This window comes from Cynocephalus volans, chromosome 2 (assembly GCF_027409185.1).
Source record: "Cynocephalus volans isolate mCynVol1 chromosome 2, mCynVol1.pri, whole genome shotgun sequence".
NCBI lineage: Eukaryota > Metazoa > Chordata > Mammalia > Dermoptera > Cynocephalidae > Cynocephalus > Cynocephalus volans.
In genome coordinates, this window is record NC_084461.1 from 167,285,633 (window position 1) to 167,302,398 (window position 16,766).

Below are 16,766 nucleotides of genomic sequence, written 5' to 3' on the forward strand. Positions count from 1 at the left end.
GTCTGGCCACCAGCACGTGACTCCCATATTCCCCTGACTCTCTTGGCAGGAAAGCCCGTGGGGAGGCCAAGAAGTGCCGCAAGGTGTACGGCATCGAGCACCGGGACCAGTGGTGCACGGCCTGCCGCTGGAAGAAAGCCTGCCAGCGGTTCCTGGACTGAGCCCACTGCCGACACCAGAAAGATCGAGTGCAGGAGTGTGGGGTGTGGGCTCTGCTGGCTAAAGTGTAACACTCGAAACGTTTTCCCCCCTTGTGGGAGGGAACGTTTTATTTTTTAAAAGAAATGAAAAATTTTTTTTTCCCCTAAAGTAGGAGAGAGCCAAAACTGACCAAGGGTATTCTTCAGCGAACCGGAGACCAAAGAATGAATGATCGTCCCTTCCCCACGTCCCCGTCTCCAGGGGATCAGCTTGTTCGTATCAAGAAGGAACAGCTCATGCTCTTTCCTGCTGAGTTGGTGAATTCTTTGCTCTCTCAACTCTCCTAGAAAGGACTGTGAGCAAGATTTTTCTTTACTTTTCTTTAAAAAAGACCCAAGTTTCTGGCTGTTGGCTGACTCAGAGCAGGACTGCCTGGATGGGGCGGGAGGCGGGGGGGGGGTCTGTGCACTTTTCAGGTGGGGCCCCACTTCCCCGTCCAGGCAGCTTCTACGGAAGTAAAAGGAAAACCCCTTCTTGGTGACAGCTGTTTGAATCTGGGTTCCCTCCGACATTGGGTTGCATCCCAACAAATCTTATATGGCTTCTTTTCAAAGCTCAGACTAACAGATTTTTAAAGACTGTCCCCAAATAGCCAAAAGGCTACTAAGAATTCATTTTTTGAAATGTGGCAGTTAAACACTACCTTGATCATTCTTTCCTCTTTCCTTGAGGAACTACTGGAGGGTTTCAGTATCTGAGGAAACCCTCTTCTTACCTGAAGAAACTCCCTCCAGACATCTCCTCCTCCAGTTATGGAAAGGACCTCCTAAAACACTTTGTTTTCTTTTATGTGTATCGGGAAGGCTTTACAGATTAAAGCTTCCCTTACTTAGGTGGCCCTGAGACCCTGGAGGCTCCTTTTCGTCTCTGGGCTTCTCCAAGGGTTTCCCCTCAGAGTCCTTGTGGGCGTGCGATTCACGTGGAGGACATCTTGTGAGGAAGACGCTGGTGTTTCTGGAGACCGGGCTGTGCTGAATTTAATAAGCAAAGCTGTTCTTGTTGAGAAGGAGGGAGATCTAAGAGCTACGTGCCCTGCCCGCTGATGATGCGTGAAGACTGAGCAAGCCAGCCTGAGAGCACAGCACGTTTCTGTTGTGGAGCCCCCTTCCTCTAACTGTCACTTGTGTGGGGATTCCTCAGGGCCTTGAATGTGGCCACCTGGTGCCCCGCCATCTGGATACGAATGAGTCCTGGCTCTATGTCCCATGTGTTGGGCTCAGGGAATCCTGCCGAGCCAGCTCTCCTGGGACTACTTGGCAGTATCCACTCTTGGTTGTCATTGAGGACGTCCTCTTAGTCCCAAGTGAAAACACCTGGCCACTGAAGGCCCGTGGGCCGGCTTCACATGGGAAACACACATACACTTGTTGGTCCAAAATAGCCTTATAAAACCTGCAGACCTGAGAATAGGGGCGTGATGTTGTGGAGGGTGTAATGACCTGGGTTGGTGACAGAAGGGACAGGCACTTATGCACGGGTGTCTTTGGTGGTAATGGGGTATATTTTTATAACATAGTAAAAAAAAAAATGTATGTGGAATTCTGTCTCTTCGTAGAGCTTGAAAGCAGGCCAGCCAGGAGTGGCCCAGGGCTTTCCCTGTCCCTTTACATCCCTTGAGAATTAAGAGTGGGCAGCAGGTGAGGGGCTTTTCCTGATCCTCCTCCCTTCCCATCCTCAGACCTTACTGGTGGCCCGTGGGGACTGCCCAGGAGGGTCTTCCCTTCCTTTCCCTTCCTTTCCCTTAACCAGAGCTCTTGCTGAGTCTCGTCTTTAGAAAAGCTGTTAATCTCCCCGCTGCCGCCAGTTTGGACCGTGAGGATATAACTGGATACAAAGATTTCCTCGATGTGGGGCAGGCTTCTCGTGCCATTGGTATGCAGGGCCGAAAAGGAGGCGAGAAGGCAGGAATCAATGGGACAGCTTCGCAGCTGAGGTGGTTGTGTTGCTTTGTGCTGGCACAGCCTTCCCCGTCTGCAATGGCTCCCTGCGCCCTCCTGCCACCTGCTCTCGCATCCTGTTGCTGTCTGCTGGTTACACATGGTCTGTCTTGGGGTTGCTCCATTTGTTTCTTTCTGGAGGGTGGGGGTGGCTGTGAATTCACACACAGTCATGCCTGTCTTCATCTCCGTACATCCTTCCTCCCCAGCCCCCTGGGCTGCGGCATCTGCCTGCAGGGGGTGCCACAGGTGTGCTCCTGAAACTAACAGGACTTTATTTCCAAAGCAGTTATCTTGGGAAACGGTTTGTTCCAGTGATGTTCCCTTTCTCCAGAGTAATTCTTGGAATTATCCTTCAAGCCTGTGGTGCTGTGTCTTGAACAGCCTTAACGATGTTGGGTGCACACCCATGTGTGCGCAGTGCAGAGAGTCCAGCGAATGATGTCTGGTCAGGTGAGGTCTCAGGTGCAGAGCAGAAGGACTATCAAGTAAAATGGCTTGGACTTAATTACATGGCTTTTAAACTGGCTCTGAAAGCAACTTTGTAATTTCCGGTGTTTTGAGCAATGGCCACATCATTGTGGTGAGTCTATAGCTTGACTCCTTGGAGGACTATATGAAATTGGATGTGGAAACCAGCTTGTTGGAAGAAATCTGTCCTGTTATTTTCTGGTCATCCCAGGTTCTGACTTTACAGGGGCAAAAAAAAAAAAAAAAAAAAAGATGAGGGAGATAGACCCCATCTGTGAATTTGTCTTATTGGCGCCTTTCCCCCCAGCTGTCTTCCAAGTATTATTTTTACTGTTAAAAATTTTTTTTAAAAAATGTGAAATGTAATGTTTTTACAGCAACAATATGAAATATATTTTATAAGGAATAAAATGGTACATTGTCTCATTTAATGTGTGCCTGTCCCTCTAGCTCTCCCCCTGCAAACCATAAGATAATCATCGTCCTTGCTGTTCTACAAATGATAAGTGTACAGATCCATTTGCTTATAACAATAGGTAACATTTACCAGGGATGAGGCCGAGTGCTTACATGGATTACCTGAATAGCCCCGTGAGGGAATTACTATTCTTATTCCCATTTTACAGATGAGGAGAGTAAGGCACAGAGGTTACATAACCTGCCCAGGGTCATAAGCTGGGTATGCCTGAGTCTCCTGGGGAGTGGGTGAGTGACTTAGGAGAAGGTAAGCCATACTGTGCTTGCAGGGTGGGTTCTGAGCAGGGTCTGTTCCCTTAAGACGTCGATTCTGCATGCCATGGTGGCCCAGGTGGCTAGCAGAGCTGGCACAGGTGGGAGAGCAGAATGAGGCATCTCCACCCTTGTTCACGCGGTTTTAGTTGCTGGACTTTTGGATTCCAAGAAGACCCAGTCAAATAAACTGGGCTGGGGGAGTTGTGGAAATGTGCTAAACGTTCAAAGAATGTTAAAAAAATATTTACAAAGGGGCGTGTGTCGCCCTGGTGGGAATTTAAGGTGGTGGACAGGCAGTGGCTCTACCGTTGGCAGTGTCTGTCTGGCCCGCGGGCATGGCAAGGGCATGTGAGGGGGTGTGGGGGGTAGATGGGCAGAGGAGAGGGGTGGGGAGCTTTGGGGACCAGGAGGCCTTCTGGCGGCGGGCTCTAGGGCTCCCTGACATTGCTCCCAGGTGAGGGCACTGCCACTCTGAGAAATGCGGGGACTTGATTATTTCAGAGGTGGGTCAAGCCCAGCGCCTGTGAAGCGGTTTGTCTTTTTACTTCGTCTTCACTTTTCTCCTGCCCTTGGGGCACAAAGGGGCATTCCTCTCTCCCCCTCTTCTTTGTCCTTGCCCCACCCCCTCCCTCCAAGAAAGTCCCAAATTGAGTCGCCTACTCTACTGCCATTTGCCAGAGTCCCTCCAAGTGAGTTACCTGCATTCTCCATTGGCTTGGGCCCCCCGGGACTTCCCTGGGTGGCTGCGTCAGCAGACCCCCTACCTTTCCAGCTTCTGCTGGGGTTTGGCCAACAGGAGACACCAGGCTGGAGTTTGAAGGTGGGGAAGTGGGGGTGTCGAATCCCCGCTCCCACAGTGTGAATGGCTCCATTTGAGTTCCAGCAATTCCCTTGTCCCTCCCAGGGCCCCAGCTCCCCAGCAGAGCGCCTGCCATCCCTGTCTGACTTCCCATAACCATGTCTGCTCTTGCGGATGTTTGTTTAACCCTCCTTATTGCTCCTTGTGGTTTCGCTGAATGTTTCGTGGCTGGACTCTGGCAGCTACGCACCTTAACGTGTTGAGTGAAGCTAGAGGTAGAAGTGACATCCCACAGAGCAGGTTTGTCTCCGCTCTGCCCCTGTGTCCCAATCCATGGGTCCCAGCAGGATCAGTGTCCCCTGGAGCTAGTTAAAAATGCACATTTTCTACCACCCCTGGGGGTGGGGCCCAGCAGCCCACCCTGCTGTGGTGCAGATGCACAGGGAGAGATCTGGAGCTCACCATGGCTTTGTCCCTGTCCAGCCACCACGCAGCCTGGGCTCTTGTCCGCACACATCCTGTGCATCAGAGCCTCCCAGGAGAGGTGACTCTGGCCCGGTGATTGGCAGTCTGTGCTGCTCGGACACTTCAACACAGCAGATCAACTGATAAACCATTTGCTCAGTAGAAGTTTAATGGAGAAATAGTTGTTTAAAACAATCAGTCCAAAAGAACAGCTCTTGTACAAACGAGTTACGGCAGCGACGAGTCAAAACCCCAGCGTGGACTTCACGTTCCTGTCACCCGCCCGGAAGAGGGGAGCGGCAGGTGAGCAGGGAAGACGCGGCCATTGAAATGTTAGCTGGAGGGATTACAAAAATACACTCTGATGTAGCAACAGGGTTGTGGGGGAACATGCCAAGGGTGGGAGAAGACACCAGACGGGGCAGTTCTGGAGGCAGAGCTTGCGGCCTTCAGGTACTCAGTGCCTCGGGGAAGGAGGAATCCTGATTCCCAGCCGGCAGGCCTGGGGCTGGACACATGCTGTTTGGGGGATCACCCGGACGCCTGGGGAGACAGAAATGATTAAAATGGCAAAGCCGGTAGATTTTCTGACTCTTTGATCCTGTCCACCCAAGTGATCGAAGCAATTGAAAGCAGGAAAGAAAAGCTGTCAGCCCGATAAATAGCTCCTAAAGTAGCCAGAAGGTTTCTCTTCCCGGCTGGCCGGGTCTACTGGCAGGATTAGTGTAAAGGGGAGGTTGAAAGGGGAGGTCGGTGGTTTTCGCATGAAAGGCATAGCAGCAAGCCCCCTCCCCAGAAACAGTTTCTTCTTGCTGGTATTTGGAGTCCATGCTAAACAGCATTCTCTCTTATAGTTCTCTCATACTGCAAATGCTCTTTCAGCCTGTTGCCACTAATACCCGACCATGAATGAGTCTGCTCATTCTCCACTATCTGGAAGGGTCAAGGCCTGGGGCCACAGAAAAGAGGAAGGCAGAATAGGGTCAGGGAAAGCAAAGGTAGATACCGAGACCAGTTGGGCCCTGTTCACAGTTTGGTCTAGGGCTGGTCTACACCCCAGTGCCCCTGCTTCCTAGGGCATCATTACACTTTCTGAATAGGGTTCTTTATCCCATTCCAGTGTTAGGGGTCCTCATGTTCTCCTGGCCTTCTAAGTACAGATTGGCACTGGCTCTCTTAGAAGTCAAGAACAGCATTGGCAACAGGAGTCCTGCAAGGTGGAGAAATCTCAATCATGTGTAGGTCAGGTTGGGATGTATGAAATAGAAAGAAGCCTTAAGTTTCTTGTTGAAGACTCTAACACATACCCATAGTAGGACTCAACAAGCACACATGTGTGGGGACAGAAACAGGGAGGTGGCTACAGAAGGAGAGAGGAAAACCATCAACACTACCCAGACGAGCCGGTTAGTGTTACCATCACAACGTCCTATCTCGAGCAAAGCAGCAGACAGAAGCTAGTTAGCAGCTTTGTTTCAGTGCCACTTGGTCAGAAGCATAATAGGAAATTAGAAAAACCAACTGCCTGGGATAGGGGCTCAAATAGTTTTTCTCAAAATAAGTTGATTCCTGCTAATGGGATTGATTTTAAACTGTCTTTAGGTAAAGAAAATTGTAGTTCAGAGGTAGACATGAGCTTCAATGTCCCTTAAGAGTCATTTTAAAGAGGAACATCTAAGATGTGAAAGAATTCAATCCATGCTACTTGTGAAAGATTTACCGATAGGCACTGTGCAGATATGGCTTGGAAAGAAATAGAATGCTTGTGAAGAATCCAAGAGTATGACTTCAAAAACACTGCAGGTTAATTCAGGGCCTTCGGAGATTAGTCATTCTGCTAAAATAAACACAGCAGCCTTCTCCTCGCAACTTAATACTTGTGTCCATATTGGGTCCTGTTGCAAGCAAGCTGGCCTACCTGCAAAGACTATGTGGGCTGCTTCCCTGCTGAAGTGTGGGTGCCAAAGATCGACTCGTGTTAATATGCCTTGAAGGAAGATCATTAGTGATATGGCTGCTTTTGACATGTGGGAAGCAACATGCAACAGCACGTGCGACATTTTTCTCTCAGGTCTCTGATTTTGACAAATTGACTAGTTCTTTGTATTAGGGCAAGTTTCTAGGCTGTTTAAGAGATGTATGGGATCCTATGGATTATCATATTCCTATATACCAATAAGGCACATATACTTAACAGTTGGGAATTTTAAAAATTTTCAGAAATTTTCACAGTGCTAGTTCCCAGTGCCACTCTAAGTTATGCATTGGTTGATGGGAAATTTTCAAGGAACATTGGGTTTGGAACGGCTGGGCGATGAGTTAGGGTCTTTGATGTACACTCATTATCTGCTACGTAGTATATGTGCTTATGTAAGCATGCCCGTGGGGGAGGGAACAGCAGAGAAAGGGAGAGCAGGGAAGAAAGGAGAGAAGAATGGAGACAGACAAAGCAGAAATGGCTCCCTGGGAAGAAGAATCCCTTAGTCCATTTTCTAAGAGCTGCTAGGTCAGGTAGGTCAGTCTCCAAGTTTCGCTCAGTGATGGTGCCACCGACCACAAGGAATTGGTCCTTCTCTGGCAAGGTGGTAGGATGGCCAAGTGGCTTGTGGAAGAAAGAAAAGCAGAAAGCATCATCTCCTGGTCCTAACAAGAACCCTTGGCTGGGAGAAATGAGAAAGTTTCAGTGGTTTCCATGGAGTCGGGTCACCTTGAGACCCAGGGGAAGGGGAGAGGGGAGGTGACAGCAGCATCACAGCCACAGTGGCCGGACTCTTTGCCAATGGCTAAGAGTTGGTCCAGCTATTGGTGTTTAAAGTCTCTGAGGAAAGGTGAGCTGAATGGTTACTATGGTAACCAGAGAGGAGACTTGGTCCACTTAACTGTCCCCATAGTAACTAAGCTCCTGGAGAGCTACAGAGGAATTAGTTATCCTAACACGTTACTATTATCCCCATGGAAACCAGTCTCTAAATGAGAGTGGTCAGCCTCGAGGAGCTATGCTGGGAGAACCTTGACTGCCTAGAGGAAGGTGGGCAGGTGGGAGGTGGGCAGCAGGCAGGCAGGTGCATCTCCCCCAGGCCGCGCAGGAGCCAGGCTCCTCCAGGCAGTGTGTGCATTTGGGGGTAGGTGGCCCTGGCCTGGGAGGGGGGCTGCGTGGTGGGTGGGTGTATGAGTCTCTCCTCGCCCCCAGCTGGCCAGTGCCCAACTCACTCATGGGTTGCAGTGCTGGTGCCGCTGGGAGGGGTCCCCTCCGGCTACACATTACCGTTCTGCCGCAGGGTGCGCCGGCGCTGGCTGGACTGCATGCTGAGGACCAGGTACTGCCGCATGAACTCACTGAACCGCTTCTGGTTGGCTAGTTTCCGGGCCGACTTCCGCGCCCCGGTGAAGCCCCCGAACCTCTTCTGCAGCTGCTTCTGCTCCTCCACGCCGGGCTCCGTCTCTTCCTGCACCCGCAACAGGCTCCTGACTCGGGGAATTCGCTTCAGATGCTGCATCTCGGAGGCTCCTGGCTGGTGAAGAGCAGCCGGAACGTGCTCGGGTTCAGTGGGGCTGAGCTGCCAGGAGTCCCTGGCCATGACCTGCGTGCACGGAGTCCAGAGAGGGCTGGGGAAGACCTTCTCCTCGCACTCGAGGATGCACACCTGCAAAGTCACAGGTGGGGGGGGGGGGAGGTCAGGAAAAGACACAGGGACCTCTGTTAGTCTAAGGCAAAGGAGGAATAAGCCCCTCTGCTATCTGTACCTGAACCAAAGCAAGTGCTTCCGAAGCTTCTGTTATTGAGTGCTGTGCGACAATGTTACATGTAGTTTTTAGGTTTATAGAATTCCAGAGTTGGAAATAAACAGAATTGTCTGGCCCAGCTCCATCATTTTACAAATGAAGAAACCAGGCCTCAGAGAGGTGAGGTTAACCTACCCCCCGGTGCAAGTTAACACAGAACAGATGCATGCCACACTGCACCTTGTTACGTCCTTAGTCGAGTTTCTGGAGCTAAGCACAGCCTGTGAGCGTCACCTATAAAGAAGAATTTTATTTTATTCTCTCATAGGTGTGGGCATGGTCAGATTGGTTAAAGAAATTGGGATATGAAAGTATGTAGTTAAATCTGTGCATTTATTTGAAGGTCACTGGTGCTGTGAATTTTTCATCCTGCCCACACCAGTGATCACTATCTGTGCATCATTTAGAGCAAATGAGGGAAACCTGCGACCATTCCCAAGTGTGGGGAGAGATACCACCATCAGATGTGAGCCACACAGACCAGTCAGGCCTCTGGGAGTTCTCTGCCGCTGCCCTGCCTTTCTGGGCACCCCCGAGTTCCAGTTGAGACCACCAGCCTGACCGTGACTTTTCTCCACCCCTCCTGACTGACCCTGACCTTGGCTCCACACTCTGGTGTTCCTGTGTCTGGTCGGGTCTCCTGGAAGCCTCTGCCTTCAACTTTTCTTCCTATTTGTTATTTTGACTTCACCTCCCAATTCTCCTCTTTACATTTCTGGCCTTAGCCAGATGGAAACCCCCCTTTCACCTGCTGTCATGAGTCAGCAGACAGCTGCAGAGTCCTCCTTTAAACCATGGAGCTCTTGCCTGGCTTCTGAGCACCTTCTGGGGCACAGGCTGCCAACTGCCTGTCGGGTACCCATTCCACTCCCCTGGCCCTGAGCACATGCTTCTGTGGCAGTTCTTGTCACCTGCTGCCTCTCTGTTTACCTGAGTACTTGTCTGTCCCATTAGACCAGGACTCTTAACCTTTTTTGGGTCATGGACTCTTTGGAGAATCTAATGAAAGCTTTGGAGCCACCCTCTCACCATGTAAACACAGACATGTCAAATTTGCATACACTTTTAGAGGGTCTGTAGATCTTCCGAAGCCTATCTATGGACCAGGCAGGCACCTGTGGACCTGGCCAAGGACCACTTTGCTTGGCTGTAAACTGTCCTGTAGGAAGAACATGTCTGCCTTCCAGGCGTCTAACACCCATAGGACGAAGTGGAGCTCAACCATAAGGTTGCGTGAGAGTGAGTCCACGGGAGAAGGAGGGGATCTCTGCTGAAGTCATCCCCTGCCACGCTGGGAGCCCACCTGCACTCTTCCTGTGCATCAGCACAGCATTTCGTGGAATGCTAGCACTAGGTGGGACTGTAGGGAAAGTGAAGGAAAATGGCCAGGGCCCCTCAGATGTTCAGAATCTTGCTGAGCATTTGATGTAAATATGCACATGTGCCCAGGTATTCCTTGGTTATTGTCTAATGTAAGTATCCATGTGCATCCAGGTATCCTGGGTTATGACTTAAGTATAAAGGACGAGTGGCTGTGATCCACGGTGCCCTCGCCCCTGGGGATGCCCCCAGGGGGTCCATGGGGAGGCCACTACTGCTGCTGGAGGCTGTTGCTGCCAGGGCCCCAGGGACCCTCTGAGAGACCACTGCCGCTGCTGCTGCTATTGCTGCTGAGGACTGAGCTCGTGTCATCTGACAACAGCTCCTGGGGTCTTTTCCAATTACCTAGCGTGGACCTGTGTGTGAGGGGTCTGGTGACCCAGCTTGGCATGTGAGGGGTCTGGTGACCCAGTCTGTACAATGGGTTTGAAGGGTCTGAGCCCTAGCCCTGACAATACAAATGGAAACAGTATAACTAAAATAATGAAATGTTTTGGCTTTAGTTATGAAATGCCTAGCCATACAATTAGCGTAGCTATTGCCTCAACCCGACAACTGGCATAGTTGTGTAGCTTTACAGGGACCTTAGGCAACACCTGGTCCAACATGTCCCACACTTGGGTGTGAGTCTAAACCATCTGCAGAGCTTTGAAAAACACCAAAGTTCAAGACTCGATTAAATCCCTGAAGAGTAGAACCAGGGATTAAATCTTATTTTTACAAAGCTCAGGTAATTCTGATATTTGCCTGCATTGGAAATCACTGATGTAATCCAGTCCTTGTATGTTATGATGAGGTTCAGTAACGTGCCCCAAACGACACTTTTAGATAACTGTATAACCTGAGCGAGAGCTCAAAAACATCTCGAGGCCCAATCCAGGACATCTACTCAATGACCTCTGTGTGCTCACAGTACTAATTGGTGGAAATTAACGTGAGAATAAGATCCTATGAGACCAAGAGTTAAGGTTCTGATCGGAATGTTGCTCATTTTCCCACTGGACTAGCAAGACAGCGTCCAGCAGGAGTCTTCTCTCCTTCCCCATTAAGGTTTCCAACGAGCAACGTGTCCCAAGCCCAGCTGTTAGGCACAGCTGGTGAGGCCAGCCTCTGCTGATATCACACATGGTTTTTCCGAGCATGCCTTTCCCACGTAGTTCTGACAGACCTAACACGTCTGCAGTGCAAACTTAGCAGAGACTACTTTTTCACACCCACAATGTCACCGGTATAAAAAAATGATGTGCTACTTCCGTAGATGGAGAGGGCTGATTTAATACAACAGAGTGGTAAACTTCTTGAGTGTGCTACAAGAATTGCCGTCAGGAGTTTGTTAGAATGCAAGTTCTTAGCCCACACCCCTGGAGATTCTGGCCAGTCAAGGGAGGGGCCCAGGACTTGCACTGTTAGCAAGCACCCCAGGTGATTCTTAGGCTGGACTACCCTTTGAGGAATCCCACTCTGGAGCTTGCCCTAAGGAGGAAGAAGCCATCATGCAACACAGTGACTCCCTTAGAGAAAAAGTCACTGAGTCTGTACTCTGTCTGTTCCCGAGATACTTTGAAGAAAACTAGGTAGAACCAATTTATAGTACAGTCTTTCAGATTACAATCCTATTGAGTTATCACTCGACAGCAGTCGATTTCAACTAGCAGAGATTTTGCCTACTAGGGGACATTTGGCAATGTCTGGAGACGTTTTTGGTTGTCATAACTGGTGTGTGTATGTGTGTCCATGCTAATGGCCCCAGAGGCCAGGGATGCTAGATAACATCCTATAATGCACAGGGCAGCCTCCCACAACAAATAATTATCTAGCCCCAAAATGTGCATAGTGGCAAGTTTAAGAAACCCTGCTCTGCAGAGTCAACAGGAACACAGGGGTTGGAGCTGAAATGCACCTTTGAGCACACTTGGTTCAATACTCACAGCATAGAAACTCAAAATGCTTGTGGAATTGTGCTGCTCTTTCAGTCTACAGCAGCAGGTGGAAGCATTGTTAAACCTAGAGGCTATTAGATCTTCTGTGAGCCCCTGAGTTTCTAAGCCCATTGGTAATTAGATTTTGTGTCAATCAGAGAAAATGAAATTCTGTGATCAAACCAGATGCCACAGTCCATACCCAGACTTTTCATACTGTTAGATAAATTAGATACTAACAAAATCATTTAAGTCTTGATTTAGGAGAAGGTTTTGGGCAAACATGAGGAATCCAGATTCACAACAGCATTTGTAGCACCAGATAGATATATGAGCGTCATGCCTAACCCTCTGGTCTGTGGGGCCCACCAGCCTCTTTCCAGAAATGAATTAGTGGCCTATTAAGGGAGCTGGACACAGTTTTGCAGCCTGTGCTGATGACATTGTTATATTAAGCCAGAGTGTGCATGAGCATCTGGAGTCTTAGATTGGTGCCAAATTGGTCTGTAAGGCTGGGCTTATGGGGAAACTGAGCAAGGAGGCATTTGGATGCCTGGGATCAATGATTAGGGCACAAAGTGGGAAACAGTCTCATGAGCCCACTGGAAGGAAAAGAAGCAGCTCACTGAGATGGTCTAGTTTCTGTCACTAAAAAGTCAAATCACTTGTGACCAAGAGACATTTGGGAGCTATTTGCTTTAGGAGGTCCTGCTAGAATATCCGGGGGCTAACACTAGTAGGCCAGCAGATGAACAGCAGAGAAGGAAAACATAACAGGAACTCCTGCAACAAATTACCCCATAAGAGTTTTCATTTAACGAAGACAGAAAGATCTACTAGAAGGTAGCTTCATTTGCAAAAGAGCTTTAGGTAGTTTTAAATAAATTTCCCCAGACTCTTGCTTGGGGGTTGGTTGTCTTATTCTCTGTCTCTAAAACAACTTGGTGAGCTAGTTTTTTCTACTTGAGCTGATAGGGTAAGTAAGGCGAGGACATTGCCATGGGTTTGGGTATGTGAGTCATTTACCAACCAAAATTATAGTCTAACAAAAGCCAGACATGCTTGGATCTTCTACCAGGAGTAGAAATAGACAAATTCTTGATGAAGCCCAGGGTCCAGAGGATCCTGAGAATAGCTCAGGATTACATAGTTTGGTAGACACTTTGGGGAGGTGACCCTTGCTGAAATATGAATCCCCACTGTCATTCACAAAATGGACATACTCAAAGGTTGTCAGATTTGGAAACGAGATGTGACTGCCTACATTCCAGGCATTTCATTACACCTGTAAATAAATTAAGGATGAATACAAGCTAGAAACAAGAATAAGCAGACAGCTCGGTCCTCTGGGGGGTCAACAGGCTGTGAAGGGTTTATTCCTGATTAGGAGGCTTTTACAAGTCCATTTTCTGACTTTTTTCAAAGAAATAAAGCTAAGAATGTTGTCTGGATCCCAGAGATTTAAGATGCTATGGAGAGATGGAAACATGCTCTAAATTCTGTATTGTCTCTGAAAGATGCAAGTGTGAAAAACTCTACAGTGGCTACAGCGATATGCCTGTTAGGAAACTAAATAAAGGTCTAAGAATCTTAGTTTCCACGGGACATGTTTTTGGAGCACTGCTCTGTACCACACGTGCCGTGTGCTGAGAAACCCAGATCCATCAGCAAAGGGAACTTATGGTGAGATAGACCTAAAGGAGGGGCCAGCTCTACTGGGGGCAGTTGGAGAATCAGCAAAGTGTTCTCTTACGAGATGAGACCCAATCTGGGCTTTAAAGTGTGAGTGGGATTTATGGGATGGGGAGGGGCAGAGGCATGTGCAAGAAGGCAGGGCAGGAAGGCAAGGTGGCAGTTCCTGGGAACTATAGAAAGTGATTGGGAGTGTGGGTCGGGAGCCCAGGAGATAGGGGGTCAGGAGCGCACCTTTGGGAGTCACCTGCAGCCAGGGGAGAGGTAAAGGCCTGGATGTGTGGGTGGAATCTCAGAGGGAGAGAGGACAGGAGGTAGGAGGACAGACTCCAGGCAATCCCTTATGTTTGGGGGGAGGGAGAGGAACAGGATTCAACACAGGAGGCATAAAAAGAGTAGGCAGAGGGAGAAGAGGCAAGAGGACCAGGAGAGGACGGGGCTTCCTGAAGGAGAGAGTAATGGGCAGGTAGGAGCAAATCTCGAAGATGAATAAGAGGAACGGATGAATTTGAATGGGTTGTCTGGGGACGTGCTTCACGATGGCATGGTTGTTACTGGTCAGAAAACAGGCAGGAAAACCACTGAGCCGGGTGGGGAAGAGCTGGGTGCTGGGTCTGCCAGGGCTGCGTCTGTCCGTCCTGAGCTGGGAGACGCCAGGGTGCAATAGTCCAACTCGAATGCTTGGCTCTGTGTTTGTACATTTGACATAAAGAACAGTGGTTACTTTCGGCTGCTCTAAGAGGCTGAGGGGTTTGAAACATGGCATTTTTTGAAAGTTTATTTGACTACAAAGGAAAAAATAGTTGAGTTATACTGGATTTCACAGGAGAGGAATAGCTGCCTAGACTGAAATTCAAGTAGCCGAGAAAGCAATTTATTTAATGATTAAGTATTGGACACCAAATTTGCACCTCAAATTGGAAATTTAAAATACAAGAGAGTATTTTGGTACCGGACTGTTCATTATGGAATTACCTGCAATATCAAAAATGGGGGGTAATGTATGTGTTCAAAAGGAGGGGAATGGTTAAACAAATTACACTATATACATGGAAAGAAATAACCTAAAGTAGTGTTTAATAACATGGGAAAATTATCCTGGTATACTATAGTAAGTGAAATAAAAGTAGGATTCTTTCTCTGGTTGATGGGATTAAAGGTGATTGTGATTTTTTAAAATGCTTCTTAGAATTTGCCAAATTCTCTAAAACAAGTATGCATTATTTTAATACTGGGAACCACATGGCAGCGTGGGCAGGTCTTCACTTGAAGGTGGGAAAGGGGGAAGATCACAGGGTTCCCCACTGGAAGATGCAGCTCAAGTCTGCGGCTGTTTCCTGTGGCAGATGACACGAGGCAAGGCCTGTGCCCTCTGAGAGAGGCCTCAGTTTCTGGGTCTGCTCTGGATGGGGAGGGAGAAGCAGCACTGGGCGAGGTGGCTCCTCCCGCCTCCAGGACCTACCTCCAGGTTGAAGCTGGGCAGGGCTGGGCGGAGCTTCTCCCAGCAGGTGAGACAGTCCCTCTGACAACTGCTGGCCACACTGGGGAGGAGGCTGAGCAGCAGCAGGCTGCAGAGCAGGCTCTTCATGGTGCAGAAGCAGGACATCTGGCACTAGAATACATATGAAGGTGCAATTCAATTAGCACGGCCATTCTTGGGGGGCTTCTCAGGGCTGGAGACCCTAACCCTGGGGATGAAGGAAAGACACACGTTAGCACACGGAGAGCATATGGGCCTGCAGTGCTCCTCTCAGGAGTGAGAGGATTGTCACCCAAGCGTAATGTTCACGCACAAGCTAGAGTCAGGGCCTCTGGGGAGAGTACTCCTGGGACTCCTGCTGCTTGGCTGGACCCCACACAAGCACTTCCAGGAGCAGCTTTCCTGGGCGCGTACGGCAATGCGTTGCAGCTTACCAGCATGTGCCCTTAAGTCAACCTCTCCAAGCCTCAGTTTTCGTAGCCATAAAAGGCAAACGGTGGCCCCTGCCTTGTCGCAGGCCTCGTGAAGATGAAATGGGACCTGTAAGGGGGTTTGCCAAGTGCTGTGGAGAACGAGTTGAGTGAAACATGAGATGTCAATGACTCGTGGACTTGGTCTCATCCTCTCCAGCCTTCCCTGCCTGGGCCAGGATTGCCCCGTGCCCCCAAGTTGTCTCTTCCAGGAGGCTTCTGTGGGTTCGATGTCTGTTTCCCCTGCTAGACATGTGCTAGTGCTATGGTCCGAAAGTTTGTGTCTCTTGAAAATTCATATGTTGAAGTCCTAACCCCCAAGGCGATGGTGGTGGGATGTGGGGCCTCTAGGAGGTGACTGGGCTGTGATGGCAGAGCCCTCAAGGACTTATGAAGCAGGCCTGAGGGAGCTACCTTGCCGCTTCTACCACGTAAGGATGTGGTGATAAGGCCTTGACTGTGAGCCAGGAAGCTGGCCCTCACCAGACACTGAAATTGCTGGTGCCTTGATCTTGGACTTCCAGCCTGCAGAACTGAGAGAAATACATTTCTGTTGTTGTGAACCACCCCAGTCTAAGGTTTTAACACAAAAATGTTAGCACAGCCTGGATGGAATAAGACAGCTGGCTTCCTAGCACGGGGCTATCGCATTCACTCTGGTGTTCCATGCCAAGCGCAGTCCCTGGCATGATGACTTGTTTATTGAGAAATGAACAGTGCCACGATTCTAGGACAGGCGCTCCAATAATTAAATTGGTAGTTTACAATCTATGCAGGATTGCCTGAAAGATGTGTAGTTTTCCCATTCCTCTCTAAAACTTATCCTTTGATCAAGCCTCCTGAATCCTTGGACCGCATCACTTTGGGGCCCTATAGAACCATCTTTATTTGGAGGATTAAATGGAAAAAAGAACAAGGGAACTTTCTGGAAATGTTTTTTTTTTTCCAAAATAACATTTACTTGTACATATTTGTGGGGTATAGTGTGTTGTTTCAATACGTGCATCTGCTACACAATGATTCACTCAAGGTAGTCAGCACAGTTTTGTACTCATTAGTCCAATGCTCGTCCTCCTCCCACTTGCCCCATGCAACTTTCTGGAAATGTGAAAGTATTTTTTTTCCAGCTGGCTGGAATGGGGATCTGAACCATTGACCTTGGTGTTACAAGGCTGTGTTCTAACCAACTGAGCTAACCAACCAGCATCTGGAAATGTGAAAGTTCTTGACTGAGGTCACAAGGGGGTATGCATTTTCCAAAAACCATTGAATTATACATTTAAATTCTGCACATCATTGTATGCAACTTTCCTCTTATTAAACAGTTAAGTGTAGAAAAGCAAAAATAATTGCTTTTATTGCTTTTCATCAGACCATACTGAGAAAATGTATAAAGTCTTGTGCCTCAAATATAGCCTGCAGACCGGCTGGGGTCTT

At 48.9% G+C, this 16,766-nt stretch overlaps 2 protein-coding genes across 3 annotated transcripts in view; one reads left to right on the forward strand and one right to left on the reverse strand.

The window, feature by feature from the left end:
* Positions 1 to 3,008, forward strand: part of ZNF395 (zinc finger protein 395) — a 36,410-nt gene extending 33,402 nt beyond the window's left edge. For both annotated transcript variants that reach the window (XM_063086010.1, XM_063086011.1), the window contains exon 10: positions 50 to 3,008. In XM_063086010.1, coding sequence (XP_062942080.1) covers positions 50 to 161 — 112 coding nt within the window. In that variant the 3' untranslated portion in view covers positions 162 to 3,008. The remainder of the gene's footprint in view (positions 1 to 49) is intronic.
* A 2,100-nt stretch (positions 3,009 to 5,108) lies between these two features.
* Positions 5,109 to 14,967, reverse strand: PNOC (prepronociceptin). Its single transcript, XM_063088196.1, has 3 exons — positions 14,842 to 14,967; positions 7,816 to 8,249; positions 5,109 to 5,148 (listed from the first exon to the last, which is right to left on the reverse strand). The coding sequence occupies exons 1-2, from the start codon at positions 14,965 to 14,967 to the stop codon at positions 7,860 to 7,862; spliced, it is 516 nt and encodes a 171-aa protein (XP_062944266.1). The 3' UTR covers positions 5,109 to 5,148; positions 7,816 to 7,859.
* Between the last annotated feature and the right edge of the window lie 1,799 nt (positions 14,968 to 16,766).